This window comes from Alternaria ethzedia (assembly GCF_023757985.1).
Source record: "Alternaria ethzedia strain BMP 0044 chromosome Unknown scaffold_5, whole genome shotgun sequence".
In the NCBI taxonomy this organism is placed as follows: domain Eukaryota; kingdom Fungi; phylum Ascomycota; class Dothideomycetes; order Pleosporales; family Pleosporaceae; genus Alternaria; species Alternaria ethzedia.
Window position 1 is genome coordinate 1,103,136 of NW_026056198.1, and position 15,316 is coordinate 1,118,451.

Consider the following 15,316-nt stretch of genomic DNA (forward strand, 5'->3'; position numbering starts at 1 on the left):
TTCCTCGCATATTCCATTGCCTTCTGAACTGTTCACGAGAACACTCAAACCGAAGTTTCCTGTGCCTTCCCGTGTAACGCAGTCAGTACGTCCGTCTCGGTCCGTACCTGAACAGGCATAGACGTTCAGTCATTCGAAGTGTCTGGCCCGCATCTTCTGGTGCAAAGCCGTGCAAATAGCGTGGAGTCAGGAAGTCAGATCAGATCTGTATGCATCTTAGCGAAGAAGTCTAACGCAACAATCCGCACCAAGTGGACATTGTCGCTATTTTTGCGCAGCAGCACTAACATATTCGCTCAACGCAGTCCAATTTTGCCGGGATGCGTAGGGATAAAGGATCCAACTACGGCAGCCCTGTCCGCACTTTTACTTTAAGCCTAATTCCCCATACTTTTCGATATTTCGCCTCCAATTTCGAGAAGGTTGCTGATTGGCCAATTCATTCTCGGACCGTAACATCGGGAAAGCCACCTGCCTGGCTGCAGGAAGAAGTGCAAACTTCTGCTCGGTAAACATCAGTCGATCAACATCTGCCGGCGGGCGACGGTCACGTTCTCGTGTTCATTTATAGCGGTAGCAGGAATGTACACGTTCTAGCCCATCTTGACCGAGCCAGAACACCGAGGCAGGCAAGGGGTCTGTCGTTCATCTATCCAAATGAAATGCGAGATGCAATACTCAGCTCAGCCGCTTCGTTAGTGTGGAAATGTTGCGGTCGCAGGCATAGATATTATCTATAAGACATGGACGTTCAGCATCAATCCCGGTACCAACCCATCCCCCCAAAGTCAACTTTTAGCCAAGGCCAGAAACGACATTATGAAGTTTTCCATAGGTTTGGCGGTAGCGCTCATTGCAAGTGTAGAAGCATCTAGTCGCATAAAGAGGCAGTTCGGATATCCTGATGGTATGGACTTGTTTCACACGTCGACGAATCTTTCTAACACCGTCATTAGTGGAAGATTGTGGATTAGATGCGTTCGATGGGCATACGTCTGAAGCGGCACTCTTCTGTAGCAACATCCTCCGCTCAGGAACCGCAACTTCTACCATAACCAGTGGCTACACCACCACCACTACTACCACCCGGAAGACCACGGTAACCGTCCGGCCGACACCTACTTCTACACCGACGCCCAGCGCCACCCCTAAGCCAACCCCATCGTCTACGCCGAGGCCTACATCGTCATCAACCCCAATACCGTCTTCGTCTTCGACGCCCAAGCCATCCTCTTCGCCCACTCCCATACAGCCTTCTTCCACGATTGTGTCCTCGACACTTGTCTCGAGCCCATCTCCGTACGTCCCTATAGCCCACAATCTCGCACACTGTAAATAGCTAACATCTCCACAGCACGCCCACAGGCACACCAAGCTGCGGCATTGTAGCATACGTCAAGACCACGCCAGCTTACTACTTCGAGTCCAGCGGTACGAAGAACACGTTCCAAGCCTGTAGCGCGCTCTGCAAGGCCGATAGCAAGTGCCTGAGTTTTGGCTACGGTGAAGCCAACTGCATGCTTTTCGACGTTACTGCGTAAGTCCAGCTCCTTTGCGTAGTCCCAACCTCTTGCTGACTGTATTCGTAGTATCGACAACACCAACTACAATCCCATGAGCCCGTACACATTCTACGATGCCGCATGCCCCGCAGAGCTACCAGTACGTAAGCGTCAACTGGACATCTCGCTTGGTTTGCCAGGGGGCATCCACATCTCGCTTGGCCTCGGCAGCGGCGAGATATCCTCTGCATGCTCGTGCTTCATTACCAGGGGCCCAGCTAGTACGACAGTCACAAGGACAGTTTCCAGCGCGGTTGTCAGGACGAGCACTGTGACCAGCACTGTCACGAGAACGAGAGTCCCTGGTGCTGAGTGAACTAGACCACGGGGAGGAGGGACGGGCTGTTGGCGAAAAGACTGAGATAGTGTTGCATATTTACTTCATTGTTCATCGCGTGTCCCCTTCCTGTTTAGATTGTCAGATTCAACGTACTCTCTGACTCAACATATCTCCACGGGCCTCTGGCTTGAAGGCCTTTCCACCGCCCACGAGATGCATGCGTGCTACCATATCACGGACGGTGCTGCAGCTGTATGACCGCGCATCAACTACCTTGATGGCCAGGCTGGACATCGCATGGTCCAGGACATCATGATCTGCGAACCATTGGTCTTGTTCCAAATATGCTGCGTGTCCCTCGTCTTCCTGACAATGGCCCTTTGCATGCTGGCTGAAAGCAGCTTCGTTACATATGTCATACCACGGCGGTCTTCGGGTCGTATGCGTCGGCGCGCTCGACGTGGTAGTTGTGCCGCTACGGGAGATGTCTGGGACTTTCCATGGAACCATGGAATGGCCGTTCATATCGAAACTATCGCGCGCAGAACATGGTCGACATTAGAGGGTTGGCAACCGAGGAAGGCTTCGGCGAAAGCGAATAGACCATGCTCTTAGCTGTAGCTTGTCAGCGACTGTACGTATAGACGCGGCGGTCTATATAACATACCCTGTGTAGATCGCTAGCGTCGCAGCTGATACTCAACGAGAACATGCCTTTGGCGATGTCTCTTCTTATTGTTCCAGCGCGCTTTTCAGAGAAGTCGCGCTTCGTCGCGAACGGGACCTCGAGAACGCGTCAAACGGCTTCACACATCGCGATCGCAGCCTAGCTGCGGCAACGGCAACTCAATGAAGGATCCATTGATTTCCCAATTCGGCTTCGTGGTCTGTCGCGCCAGAGATCGACCAAATGATCATCGTATGGCGTGTACATGGTAGAGCGTGGATCCCCGCGTGGATGAGGGGCGACACCAGCGACATCACAAAAGCTTAGCTCAGCCCCATCTACATACAACCTTCCCCCAACCAACCACCCACCACAAAACCAACACATCCCCCACAATGGCGCATTTCTCCCAAATCACCAACCTAGCCGAATACGCCGCCTGCATCAAAGCCACAGCCGGAAAAACCGTCCTGCTAGCCTACTGGCCCGAAGACGAAACCACTAACGAGGTAGCCACGGCCCTGCAAAAGCTACTTCCGTCAACATCCTACGAACAGTACGATGTAGTCGACATTTACTGCTTCGACATGTATTCACTGCCTGATCTCGGCAATATGCTAGATGTGAGCTTTGTGCCGACGCTGATGTGGTTCATGGATGGTGTAATGGATGCGATTGTTTGGCATGAGGGGTGTGCGATTGAGGGGGAGAGTGTGGAGAGGGGGGTTAAGAGGGTGGTGGATAGGATCAAGGGAGGTGATATTGCGGGGGAGGATAGTGATGATGATTGGTAGATGGGCGGGGGTTGGAAGAGGAGGATGAAGACTCTATCACGTTAAAATCTATGTCTTGGAGAAGCATGGAGAAGTCTGTGGAGAGGAATTGTGGGTATCGAGCACCGGCTTGATAGTAACTTCTCTCGACTCCGTCACAATCCCTGGAAGCGAAATGCTCGACGTGGGGAGCTGGCTACGGCTACCTTTGGACTTATGTCATGGAGTTCTGCAGAGCATCTTACATTCGATTGGCGTCTATCGACTGGAAAGATCCACCGGAAAACGACGCATCCTAGTATGTCTTCAATCTGGTCAACCATGTTCATCAGCTTTCTTACCAAATCCAAGAAAATCGAGTCTAGCTCCCCTCCCACACTATCGGTAATAGCAAGAGTCGCAGCTACCACTCCCCTGTTGAATCAATCTATGACAGTGCAAGAAGCCAGCGTCAACTTTGCGCTTTCTGAACCCGCAGTAATTGCACTTTTTCGACTCACGCTGGCCTCGGCAAAACACTAGAAAGAACTACCCTCTTCTCCAGCTCCGCGACAAAGTCTACCTACAAGCGGTTTGCTTTACAAAGTTCTGGAAATATGCGATCTGGACCCAATTGAAACCATAAAAATATCAGCCCCCTGCCCTAATTCTACCTAATATCGATCCTTTGCCTAGTATTACCCCAATATTCGCCTTTCCTACACCAGGTACCCAAACAACAATGGCGGAAAGCAACATCGAACAAGCACTGATAGCTGCTTTCGTCCGGGAGCTACAGCGGAAGGATGAAGAGATTGAGGCCATGCGAAAGCAGAAGCGCGACGACGACGCAGCCCTCCGTATCGCTCACGAGAGAATCGCTCAGCTTCAAAAGCAGATAGCGATGAAAACACAGCCCTGGCCAAGAGGACAGCACAACAACGATGAGTCTAGCCGTTCTTTCGCCGGTAAGTTAAAGTCCAGTGCTGACGCTGCCACTGGCAAGGCGTTCAAGGGCAAACAACCAGTTATGCCGACTACAAGAGCATCCCTATCGTCCGAGAAGTTGCACGTCTCCCGCCGAAAAAGGAGAAAACACTGGTACGATTCCTGGTACAAGGTCGCAACGAAAATAGTCTATAGCAACGACGAAGTCTTTGAGATGGAGCTCCCATGTTTCGACTCAAAGTTCGATCACATCGGAATAGCTCGTCCAGTAGAGAACCCCGACGATCAGCACAGAAGCTGCTACCATTGCCTTCAATCCTACACAGAGAAGGACTTCTACGATCACTTGGGGGTCTGCAGGGCTTTCTGGAATCTTGCCGTACGCTGTGGGCACTGTGGCAGGATCTTCAAACTCAACGACGCTTTCTACGGCCTGCATGCTCCGGAGTGCAAGGTGAAATCGCAGGATACCGAGTTCTCTGGGTATCACTATACGCTGGCGAGTGCTGGGGTCTGAAGCGCGGTTCAGGGTTCGCGGGCATTGATCTCATAGTTTCGATGTCTGAGGACCGTAGCAGGATAGAAGGCACTGCAAAGTCAGTAGGATGGAAGCATTACAAAAATTTCCCAATATTAAAATATAGCTACCTGATTGTGATTTGGAATGAACAGCGCCACATGGCGCAGGTGTGCATATACCTGAAATCATCACCCACACGTTGAACAAAAGAAACAAACATGAGTAGTTCTCTGACGCGTTCTCACGGAGGGTATCTGCACTATGGCAAGCGACGCGATGTCAACCTAGAGAATCATGCAGGTTCGGGTTGTATGATGCGTCATCGGACTAGGCACGCTCCGATGCCTACACCCGTGCTTTGATGGCGTCGTAGAGTATCTAGACGCGGTGAAGCTGCTAGACTACTACCATCTGAACTCTGATACTTCCCGCCATGCCTACGCGCCTCTAGCACGTCTCCGGCACCCGTCAGTCTCGCCATGAAGTGTTGATGATCGCGTCTAGGGCTCTCGCCAAGGCTTGCACGGTACCGGGAGACGGCTATCTCAAAAGCTCCTTATTCACTACCCCGGGTGGCTCCACTCATGGCCGCCGTCCATGCTCAACCCACGAGTGCACACGATGCCAACGACCAGGCGCTGTGGCCTCAGGCCCCGGTGCAGCTCCAAAGAGGGCGGCAGCCAAAGGACTCGCAGGCCAAGATCGTGTCCTTTGGCCCGGTGCGCTCTCTCGACCAATTCGAGACGTCGTTGCGCGAATACCTGAGGAGTCCCCCCAAGGAGCCTGAGCACACCGAGGCTCAATTCGCCTTCGATATCGACACGTCCTTCGCAGTCCCGCTGGCGACTAAGCAGACGCCGTCCCAGCAGCCTCAGCAGGCAACTCAGCCGCCGCCGCTGCAACAACAACACCCACCACCCCACCTGGCACATCAATACAACCATGCACCACCCGGCTACCAGTCTGCGCATTTCCCCGCGCAGTACCACTCCCTCGCGGACCCCACTGCCGCGCTGGGGCACAGCTATGCCGAGTCCATTGAACCCAATAATGGCGCGTCCAAGACGGGGGAACAGAAAGTCGCATTGAGCGTCAGAGAGGCGCTGCAGCCGACGCCGGAGGACTCCAAGGTGAGGATGCGCAAGCAGCGAGCGGTTGCCAAGTGCTGCGTGGACATGATACAGAGGATCGACGGATACCGCTACAGCTTCCACAACTGCTGGATCAGCAGGGAGGACGACAGCTACCGCTTCTCCTACTACTGCAACGACTCGCTGCTCAACAAGGACCGCGCTGCCAACGGCAAGGGCACCAAGCAGGGAAAGCGCGCCACGAAGCCCGTCTACGACTGCAAAGGCGTCTTGTCCATCAAGTTCTCGGCCACCAAGCAGACGCTTGACGTCTTCTACAAGCATGTGCCCATACACAAGACTTACGAAGAGCGCGCTCCGCCGCCACGAAAGGACTCGAAGCGGCGCAAGTATCTTGAGGAGAACGACCCAGAGGCGCTGGCTAGGCTCGCAAGCCGCTCGAGGCAGCTGAGCAGCGAAGACCCGGACACACCTAGGGTGCTGAAGAAGAAGCGATCCGACCCTCCACCAGAGCCCCCGAGGCCCTTCAACACAATCGAGAGCGATTTGAGGCAACAGAGTCTGCGTTCGTTGTTGGAGCTGATCCAGCCACCAGCCGAGTCACAGCATACAATCATCGAAACTCCACCACCTCCTCCGCCGCCTCCGCCTCCGCCGCAGCGTCCGCCTCCGCAAAGACCCCACCCCGGACCACGCCCTACACTACACGTTGAAACGCAAGCCATAGCAGCACCCCAGCGGAAACGTCCAAGGAATAGTTGCGACGTCTGCAAGGCAAAGAAGACCAAGGTAAGACATCGCCCATGGCATGTCCAAGTAACGAGAGCTGACATACGCAGTGCGATGGCATAAGACCTGCCTGTTCGACCTGTAGCGACAAGAAACGGGTGTGCTTCTACTCGGAGCCCGCCAACGGCGAGGACCAGCGCCCACCCACCGATACCCCCGAACCCGCACGTCAATCTGCGAACAATGGCATGTCCGAGCTTGAGATGCTGAAGAAACAGCTTGAGGAAGCAAAGGCCAAGATACGAGAGTTTGAGTCGGAGAAGCGAGCGTCGACTACTCCTGTTCAGACGCCGCAGATGGGACCGCGGCCTCGATCGCAGCAATCTAAAGCCCAGCAGCAACCGCCGCAACCGCATCCGCAGCCCACACCACAACCACAACAAGTACATATGCAGCAACAGCCACAGCACATGCAGGTTCCACCACAGTCCCGCCATCGGCCACATGTCGCTCAAGCGCAGGCCTTGCCTCATGCTTCTCAGCAGCTGCAGCGTCAACAGTCGATACCGAACCACCGCCAACAACTACAGCAACTCAACCAGGGCCTCCCGCATGGCATACGAAGCCCGCAACAGCAACTAGCCTACAAGATTGGTAGTCAATCGCCTCAACAACGCCTACCGAACGCGCCGCAACAACCTCAACAGACACAGCCTCAGCAGATTGGGCCCCCGCAACAATCTCTCACGCCGCAACAACAGTTCCAAGCAGCAGCCGCGCAGCAAATGCAGACCACGCAGCTCCAGACACACCCGAACTACTTCACCGCCAATCACTCCAACCACTCTCCGTACGGAACCCTCCACCGAACCATGCCACAGAATACGCTGCCAGTCAACACTATGGCCACACAGCCTATGGTGGCGCAGAACAGCATAGCGGGACAGACAAACGCACACCTACCGCAGACGCAGCCTCAACAGCCCCCCGCACCCGCCATCGATACGAATAACGGGTTTGGGCGCGGCGACTTTGCATGGGCGCCGAATGGATACTATGGGTACCAAAACGCGGCACCGCAGCAGCAGCAACAACAAAACCAACAGCAGAATCAACAGCAGCAGCAGCAGGACCAATGGGCCGCGACAAGAGGGCCAGGGGTGTACAGATAAGCACCACGCAGCCTGATTGTCATTAAAGAAGTGGCTGATTATCATTTTACGAGACAAATATTGCAGTTACCTTAGCGAGTTTATCATGATCTAGCAAGTTTGGCGTTGAGAAAGGATATATACACATACCAGATACCCAGGATATACGAATATGAATGAAGGAATGATCACCCACTGCATACAACACGTACAGAAGAAGTAGAACAGTGACTACGTGTCTTGATAAACGTGTTGATTCAGCTTTCAAACTGCGCTACATCATGATTCCAACGCCAGAATGCCGCTTAATGGCCTTTCTCCCAGAGCCTGTGTATGTACGCCATGCCGCTCCCAAAACGCCTTGCAAATGCTAGCCGCCGCGCCATCTTCCTTCAGTAGCATGCGCCGAAATGGTCTTGTCATACATTATCTACTAGAACCCAATCTTTTGACCTAGACCGCGGAACGTGTCACTGATGCCACTGCCCATGCCAGACGACTTATCGTTCATCTTCTGAGACGAGATCTCCATACCCGCTGCTTGCATGTTGAGACGCGTCAACCGGAGGCGCAAGGTATGGTCGTATGCTTCGGCCATTTTGAGAGCGTCGGCGTGTACGTCGTGGCGGGGGTCGGTGGGTGGGCAGATGAGTAGGCGGTCGACAAGATCTATCCGCGCATTGAGAAGGCGCTGGTTGATCATCTCCTCCAAGTCCTCGTCGATGGTTCGGCCCTGTGCTGGCGGGAACTTGGAGGCCATCTCGTCGAGCGTGACGCAGCTGAAGGGTATGAAGTACTGGACAATGCTCTTCCTCCTGATCCGGCTGTAGATTGTGTTGAGCATCTTGGAGAGGTAGAGGTCGAGGAGGTAGTCGTTGCGGTAGCCTTCGAGCACTTCGAGACAGGCGCTGTACTTGGAGTTGCAGAAGAGGTTGATGGCGCGGCGGATGTGGGGTTCGAGCTCAAGGAAGTTGCGGAATTCGCTGTTTGCTAACACCTTGTTTTGTAGGTCGGTACGGTCCATGTAGGCAAGCGCGCAGAGACCGCCATATACGGCGATGTCATTGCCTGAGATGACCTCCTTCTGCCATGTAATGTTCGCTGCTGGCTCTGCAGTCAGATATGCCGCTGAGGTGCCGAGGAAAGCTGTCGCAGCTTCACGGTAGTTGCCGGTAGCCATGTGACATAAACCGCTGCAAGCAGAGATGATGGGCTCCAGCTTAGCCTTCTCATCGCCCTTGAGCTGAGTGGCTTCCGACTTGGCCAGGTTGGCTAGTACAGTTGTCCATGACTTCTGTGCGATGCTAACGTATACGAGGCGGAGGGTCATATCGGCGAGGTGCTTAGGGGAGGTGCAGTGTTCGCGCATCTTCATGTAGGCCTTGTGTGCGCTGCTGAAGTCGCCGGTGTCGTAGTAGAAGTGACCGAGGTCTTCATTGCCCATCTGCAAAGTGTAAGTGTATTGGCACCTATTTCCCCGATGTCTCCACTTACTCGTATGCTCTCCTTGATCAGGTTGTTCTTGTATGACTTCAACTCATGCTCTAGCCGGTCGTGCTCCTCGCGCACCATCCTCGTCTGCCTCTCAACCCATGTCGTGTCGACCACGGAAGCACCATCTTGTGGTGATATGCGACTGTATTCCTCTACTAGACTCTGGTATAGAGCAACATTCTTGCCCTTCTTTGCCTCGGCGATGGCAAGGCGGTATGCGTCGGCGGCGAGGTATGGCGAGTGCGCGCCGATGTGGTGCAGGCGGTCGATTCGTGTGTACCCTACAAGACGAATTAGTATACAGATATCTGAAAAGACATTGTAAGAGACGTACCGGTGTAGTTGGCAATGTATGATTCTAGGTCAAACTTGGGAGGGTCTATCGGAGTTAGCGAACATGCGGATTGTTTGTATGGATTATGTCATACCCTTAACCACGATTTCGCCCTTTGACCTCTGGTCCTGGAAGAAAGGCGATTGCTCGATATTCGAAGCCATGGTGGCAGTGTTGTGAGAGGGAGAGAGGGCGTGGTTGCGGCGTACTGCTTGGAGTCGATGGAGGTACAAGCTGTCTAGGTCGCTGCTGCCTTCCCACCGCGGGGAACTGAGCACGGACCTTCACCCGCCGCTCCGCCTACTTCCCAAGGCTCCATCACGACGCGCAGTCACGGGGGCGCTTGTGGCCTTTCCCTTCTCCCACCTGCAGCATGGATTGAGTGAAGCAAGCCTGGCGCGATGATCTGGCCGCGGAGTTGTCCAGACGTCTCAAGCGTTGTTTCTGGAGGCAACACCGCATATGCATCTAGACTCGACAATAGCCAGGACGAGGCCATGGATGTACACGTTGTTGAAACACGGCCATGCAGGCACTCGATACTTGCTTATGGCTACGCTGCCTAGGCCTGCAAACCTCTAGACTTTCGTCTTCGCATAACCTCTCTAGCTACGAAAACAAATCCAGTTCAATGCCCTCCTGCATCACCAAAGCGTCAGCGTCCCCCACGAGCACGCACCCGCAGACCCTCCACGCCACAGCAATAACCAAACATACCCCCATAGAAAAACAATCCTTTGCGTCAATGCATTCTCCACGCTTAGGCGGACCCGATATTCCGGTATCGAAAAAAGACCAGCCGTCCGTCCCATATTTTATCCACACACACATGGTCAGCTGTGGCTGAGGCTGAATCCAGGCCAACGCAACGGGTAACGCCCTGCCTGTTGCCCTGGATAAACTGGTTATCGGAAAGTTGTGGCAGCTTACTTTGAGTAACGGGTACGAGAGCCGAAATTCCCAGAGACCATACTTTGGGGAGATCTACGACGCAGGTCCGGGGCGTGGTCGATGTCAGCTCCTTCCACGCCCTGGGGTAGTTGGACCTCCTCGGAGCTTCAGGTGTGTGGGTAGTCGGTTTCGACGGGATGAATATGTAGAAGTTACGTGTAGTCAAGTAATAAAGTGTTTGAAGCAGTCACAGATGATGTGCGTGCAAGTATCATGATGGTAATAGTCAATAGATTCAGATACCATGTCTTCGCGTCCAGCACGTCCATTACATCTCGCTCGCAAGCGCAAACTCCAAAAGCCCCAGTGGTATCGATCGAGAAAAGTACAAGAATACAAAAACTACAAGCTTGGTAGTACAGCAAAGAAGTTCGTTGGGGTGTTCGTTCGTTCATCATGCCGTGTCTGTGTACGGGCTGTCTCGCAACCTTTTGTAGATTCCATCCGTATCGCTCAAAACGCTCGCAGCAAAAGCAAATGTCGTATCACTATTCGTACTCAGAGAGCCCACTCTAGTGGTGCTGTCTCCATGCTCACACCGTTGATGCCGCCGACGATGTTGTCGGGCACCCACGGTCCTCTCTCCTCCCTCGTCGCGGAATGCAGGGCATCTGCGCGGTTGAAAGTCTGAACGTCCAGATCTGTGACGTAAGACTTGCCGTCAGGCAGCTTCATGCGCACTTCAAACTCTTGATCAAGCATCATGTCGTCTTTCCACAGCCTTCTCTGGCCGTCGTATACGCACAAGACGCGCTTCTTCATCTTCATCTTGTCGGTTGCGCAACCCCAGGATACGGGGTAGTTCTTGCGCTTCTTGCGTCCAGAGCCGGTGATGGCTACTCCTCCTTTGGAGAAGGTAAGGCCGGCGCGAGGGCCCGACTTCTGGACGCGAGAGGAGGATTGGTGGGTTGGTAGGTGGTTGCCACCCCCGACGTGCTGCGTTGCGCCGACACCTCGGGGATGTGTTAATTGTCAATGTTGTTTGGAGGACTTCATTGCGCCCTTGCCGGAGCGAGCGCGACGAGAGCCGTAAGTGGCATCTTCGTGGTCGTCATTGTCGACCTCGTCTTCCTCAAAGTCATCCTCTTCGTCTTCATCGTAGCTGGGGACAGTGTACTCGATGCTCTTAGACAGACCATTGCGGTCAAGTGTCTCGGTGACGTCTGGGTCCTCTGCAACCGAAGTGAGCAGGCGTTGGTTGATGGCCTCGCTGGGATCGGTTTGCTGAACGACGCGGAGCACACAGTCGTCCAAGTGCTCGTAGAACTCTTGCGCGTTGGCAAAGGTGACCGAGCAAGTGGAGCAAGTACCAGCAACACTGGGCTGCGAGCCACCGAAAGCCTTGCGGCCAGATGGGCTCTTCTTGCGGCTGTTGGGAGGGTTCTGCTCGACACCGTGAACAGATGTAAGATGCCTCTTGAAGACATCAGCGCGGTTGAACGACTTCTCAGCCGCTGAACCGCTACCTGGACAGAAGCCGCAGACCATGGTACCCTTGTAGTGTGTGAGTGTGTGGCGATTCTTGTCATACTTCCTTGCGAAACCCTTCGAGTAGTATTCGCAGGTCGCGATAGGGCATTTCTCTGGTCGTTCAGCACGATGTGTGAGCATGTGCGCCTTCAGGTCTTTGAAGACGCGTCCACACTCGGGCAGTGGGCACATGCCCTTTTCGCGGGTCTCATCCTTGTCATAGCTGCTTCCACTCTTGCGGCTGGTGCCTGAGTTTTGTGATTGGACAGAGACGACGGAGCCTCGCCGTTGTCCGCCAGGTTGAGGGTAAGGCTGATATCGTTGAGTGTGTAGGTATGGGCTAGCGCTACCCCCTTTAATGTGTGCCGAACCGGGACTCTGGGTGCGCGATGAGAGTTGAGAGAGAGCTGGGGAAGGCGGCTGCTCGACAATGGGGAAGTAGGGAGATGGAGTAGCCCTAATCTCAGGGTATGGGCTTTGAGGTGCGAATGGGAAGGGCTGAATGAGATTAGGATCTGCTTGAGTTGCGTTAGTTTCTGTTGCATGTAGCATTGGAAGGCAACCAACAAGACTGAAAAGAATGAAAAGACTGCGGAACTGAAGTGACTGAAGGAGAATTGACTGATGTAACACTGGGTGTGTTGACCGTGTCCGATAAAAGAGAATTCCCCCGCCCATCTGATCTGGAAGACCATTTGGCTGAAGCTGGAGTCATAGGCGTCTTGAATACATGCCGCATGGAGTTTTGCGACGGAGAAGATGTAATGAAAGAAGCAGGCGAGGTTTTCGGTAAAGGAACAGTCGACTTACCCACATACGACTTATCAGCCGCTACCATCCCTGAGTAGTCATAGCCAGAAGAAGCACCAAGTCCCAGTGTGTGCCACGACTCGTTGAATTGCGGAACAAGTGATGGGGAGCCCATGGCAGAAGACGACACTGAAGCGCCAGATTCGGAAGATGCCGAAAGAACAGGGGGGATTTCGTGGAAAGAATGCGAAGTGGAATGTGGAGAGCCTGCTGGGGTTTGATACTGATATGGCTTGACACCTTGTGCGATGGCATCGTAGTGGTATTGTAGATCTTGTGGCCGTTGGAGGTCTGCAAGAGTAGCCATCGGGTCAAAGGGAGCGCTGAAGGCGTGCTCCATGGCATATGTTGAGGCAGGTACATAAGGTTGGTTGTGGTGAAACTCTAGATGCTGCTCTTGAGGATTGGAGTAGAGCTCGAAGTCGTGAGCCATGTTGGGTGTATATTGGGCGTAGTCAACCATGATGAGGAATGTAGTAGGTGGAGCAATGCAGGTTGCAACAGATAGGAATTGAACTGCAGCCGATGCCTATATCCGTAAATGGAGTCAGCATAAGCACTGAGTAGGTGCGATCGGATCGATGGTGTTTGGTTGGTAGGGCTAGCGCAAATTATAAGGGACCGACAGGGGAAAGCTTACCTTCCCGGAGGAAGTGCCGATCAAATCCTAAGGTTGTCGTATGAGTCGGCGAATAGTCAAAGGGCGTCGAAACTCTGCTGATCTTTTACTGCATGTGGGTACGGGAGTGACAGCGCGTAGTCCCTCTCCGTTGAGTAGTCCTGGAGGCGGCTGGCTGAAGCGAAGGACAAGTCAGAAGCCGGAAGGACTGTGATCCTGAAGGGTAATCCACGGCGTCGGAAAGGATCTGGATGAAGTAGTGTTTGCGTTGATCATAGGCCTGGATGGAGGACGATGCCTTGGGGGGCGAAGTTGGTTTATACATAAGGCCCAAGACAAGACCGCAATGGCCCCCAGCGGGAAACAGTGCACGAAGCTATACGACGGCAGGCCAGGCCCCTGTCCTGGAGGCTTGACTGCCCTATGCGCTTGGGCCTCTGGCATGAGGTGGTAGATTAGGAAACGGTCAGGCCACGCTAGGAAAAATAAAAAGAAGGCAGAAGTTACCGGCCGCCGTCAATTCACGTCCCCGCCTCGATCGCGCGCTCCGGCCTCCCAGTGGTAGCACTAACCCCTTGGGAGTCGCGGTGTGCCCGACCCCTGTCCACGCAAGTCGACGCACCAACAGAGCAAGCCATGCCGAAAGTGACGAGGGGTAGAGGGCCGTCAGCGAGTAGGCGAGCAGCGCGTGGGAGCCTTCACGCTGCATCTGGGCAAGACAAGCGCATTAGGGATAGACCCTGGAGAAGACGCACGCTTGATCACCGCTTCGGTCGGGGAGCCATGGGAGGACTGGGAAGCTGTCCTGCCATTCCGCACGCCTGGTGGCCCTTAGCGCATCTGCTACGCGATCCTCTCGCTTTGCCCGGACCGCTGTGGCTGGTGGCGCTAGCATGCGGCTGTGCAGGCAGTATGACGTCTCATTGGACGTGGGGCGCTGCTAATCTTAGACCATTGCCCTCAATCGGGTCGTTAAGCGAGTCCTCGTGGGGCTCGTCGCTGCACTGCCTCTCCAGCAGGCCCTGTATCGCGCTGACCTCACCGTGTTTCTCATCGTCACATCGTCACTGCGGGACTGACTCCAGCATGCCCACCCACTCTTCGTGACTAACCAGCCTTTGAAGTCGTGGTGCGTCATGGCACATTGTGACCGCCTACATGAGCACATCGCAAGGCTACTGTGGCATGGCGTGACATGGTCCTCTGAATAATCTTGGTTGCGTTTCGAAGTGGTGGGCGCGGGCGTTGTCTGGTCGCGAGCAAACACACTTGCCCTACAACCGTAACCGTTTCGTAGCCTTGGACCGGGTGTGGGGAGCCAAGTCAGAGCAATCTCGCTCTGGGACCTTGCGCTGCCACGGCACGCCATGTGCACACGCCGTGTGTCTTTGACCAGAGGCTCCCGAGGACTAGTTGTCATACACGGACCTCATGTTCCGCACCATACTAATGCAGCCTCTGGTAATCAGCGTGACATCTTGTTCGCGTGGCCCCTGGACCCTCCTGGCCCGACGAAATGGATAAGGTTGTGGAAGGCGTCAACCGCACCCTCGCTGGTACGAGCCCTCCTATCAGCAGTGCCGCCTGGCTTTTGCCAAGTATACCGGCCGCAGTGCAACTGGCACCTGTTCATTGACTGCGTGACAACACCCTGATGCACGTCGACCATGGAATGTAACACCGCTGTCTAACATCGACTCGGTACTCGTCTGACGCCATCAGCAATATTCCACGCTCCAGTACATCATGTCGCCATGGGCGCATCACTAATCTTTCCACCTGGTGTACACCGGAGGCCGCCCATGGTGGCTTTGGAAAGCTAGTGATAGCATGTGCGGGGTGAACAGCCTTGGAATCCGTGCCACTTGACCAGTTGAGACTACTTTAGTCGCAGAAGCTACTCTTGTCAAGCAGTCCTCGACCCACGCTCTCAACGCG

At 54.3% G+C, this 15,316-nt stretch overlaps 4 protein-coding genes across 4 annotated transcripts; 2 read left to right on the forward strand and 2 right to left on the reverse strand.

The window, feature by feature from the left end:
- Positions 1 to 4,003: 4,003 nt before the first annotated feature.
- On the forward strand, positions 4,004 to 4,726 carry J4E87_003085 (uncharacterized protein; the record flags this gene model as incomplete). The annotated part of the gene is made up of 1 exon (XM_049374718.1): positions 4,004 to 4,726. One exon carries the CDS (start codon positions 4,004 to 4,006, stop codon positions 4,724 to 4,726), a length of 723 nt encoding a protein of 240 aa, XP_049235709.1.
- Positions 4,727 to 5,313: 587 nt separating this feature from the next.
- J4E87_003086 (uncharacterized protein) lies at positions 5,314 to 7,721 on the forward strand (the record flags this gene model as incomplete). Its single annotated transcript, XM_049374719.1, has 2 exons — positions 5,314 to 6,609; positions 6,660 to 7,721. The coding sequence occupies 2 exons, from the start codon at positions 5,314 to 5,316 to the stop codon at positions 7,719 to 7,721; spliced, it is 2,358 nt and encodes a 785-aa protein (XP_049235710.1).
- A 412-nt stretch (positions 7,722 to 8,133) lies between these two features.
- Positions 8,134 to 9,692, reverse strand: J4E87_003087 (uncharacterized protein; the record flags this gene model as incomplete). The annotated part of the gene is made up of 4 exons (XM_049374720.1): positions 8,134 to 9,144; positions 9,195 to 9,475; positions 9,529 to 9,573; positions 9,623 to 9,692. The coding sequence occupies 4 exons, from the start codon at positions 9,690 to 9,692 to the stop codon at positions 8,134 to 8,136; spliced, it is 1,407 nt and encodes a 468-aa protein (XP_049235711.1).
- A 1,285-nt stretch (positions 9,693 to 10,977) lies between these two features.
- Positions 10,978 to 13,222, reverse strand: J4E87_003088 (uncharacterized protein; the record flags this gene model as incomplete). The annotated part of the gene is made up of 3 exons (XM_049374721.1): positions 10,978 to 11,432; positions 11,502 to 12,464; positions 12,760 to 13,222. 3 exons carry the CDS (start codon positions 13,220 to 13,222, stop codon positions 10,978 to 10,980), a joined length of 1,881 nt encoding a protein of 626 aa, XP_049235712.1.
- Between the last annotated feature and the right edge of the window lie 2,094 nt (positions 13,223 to 15,316).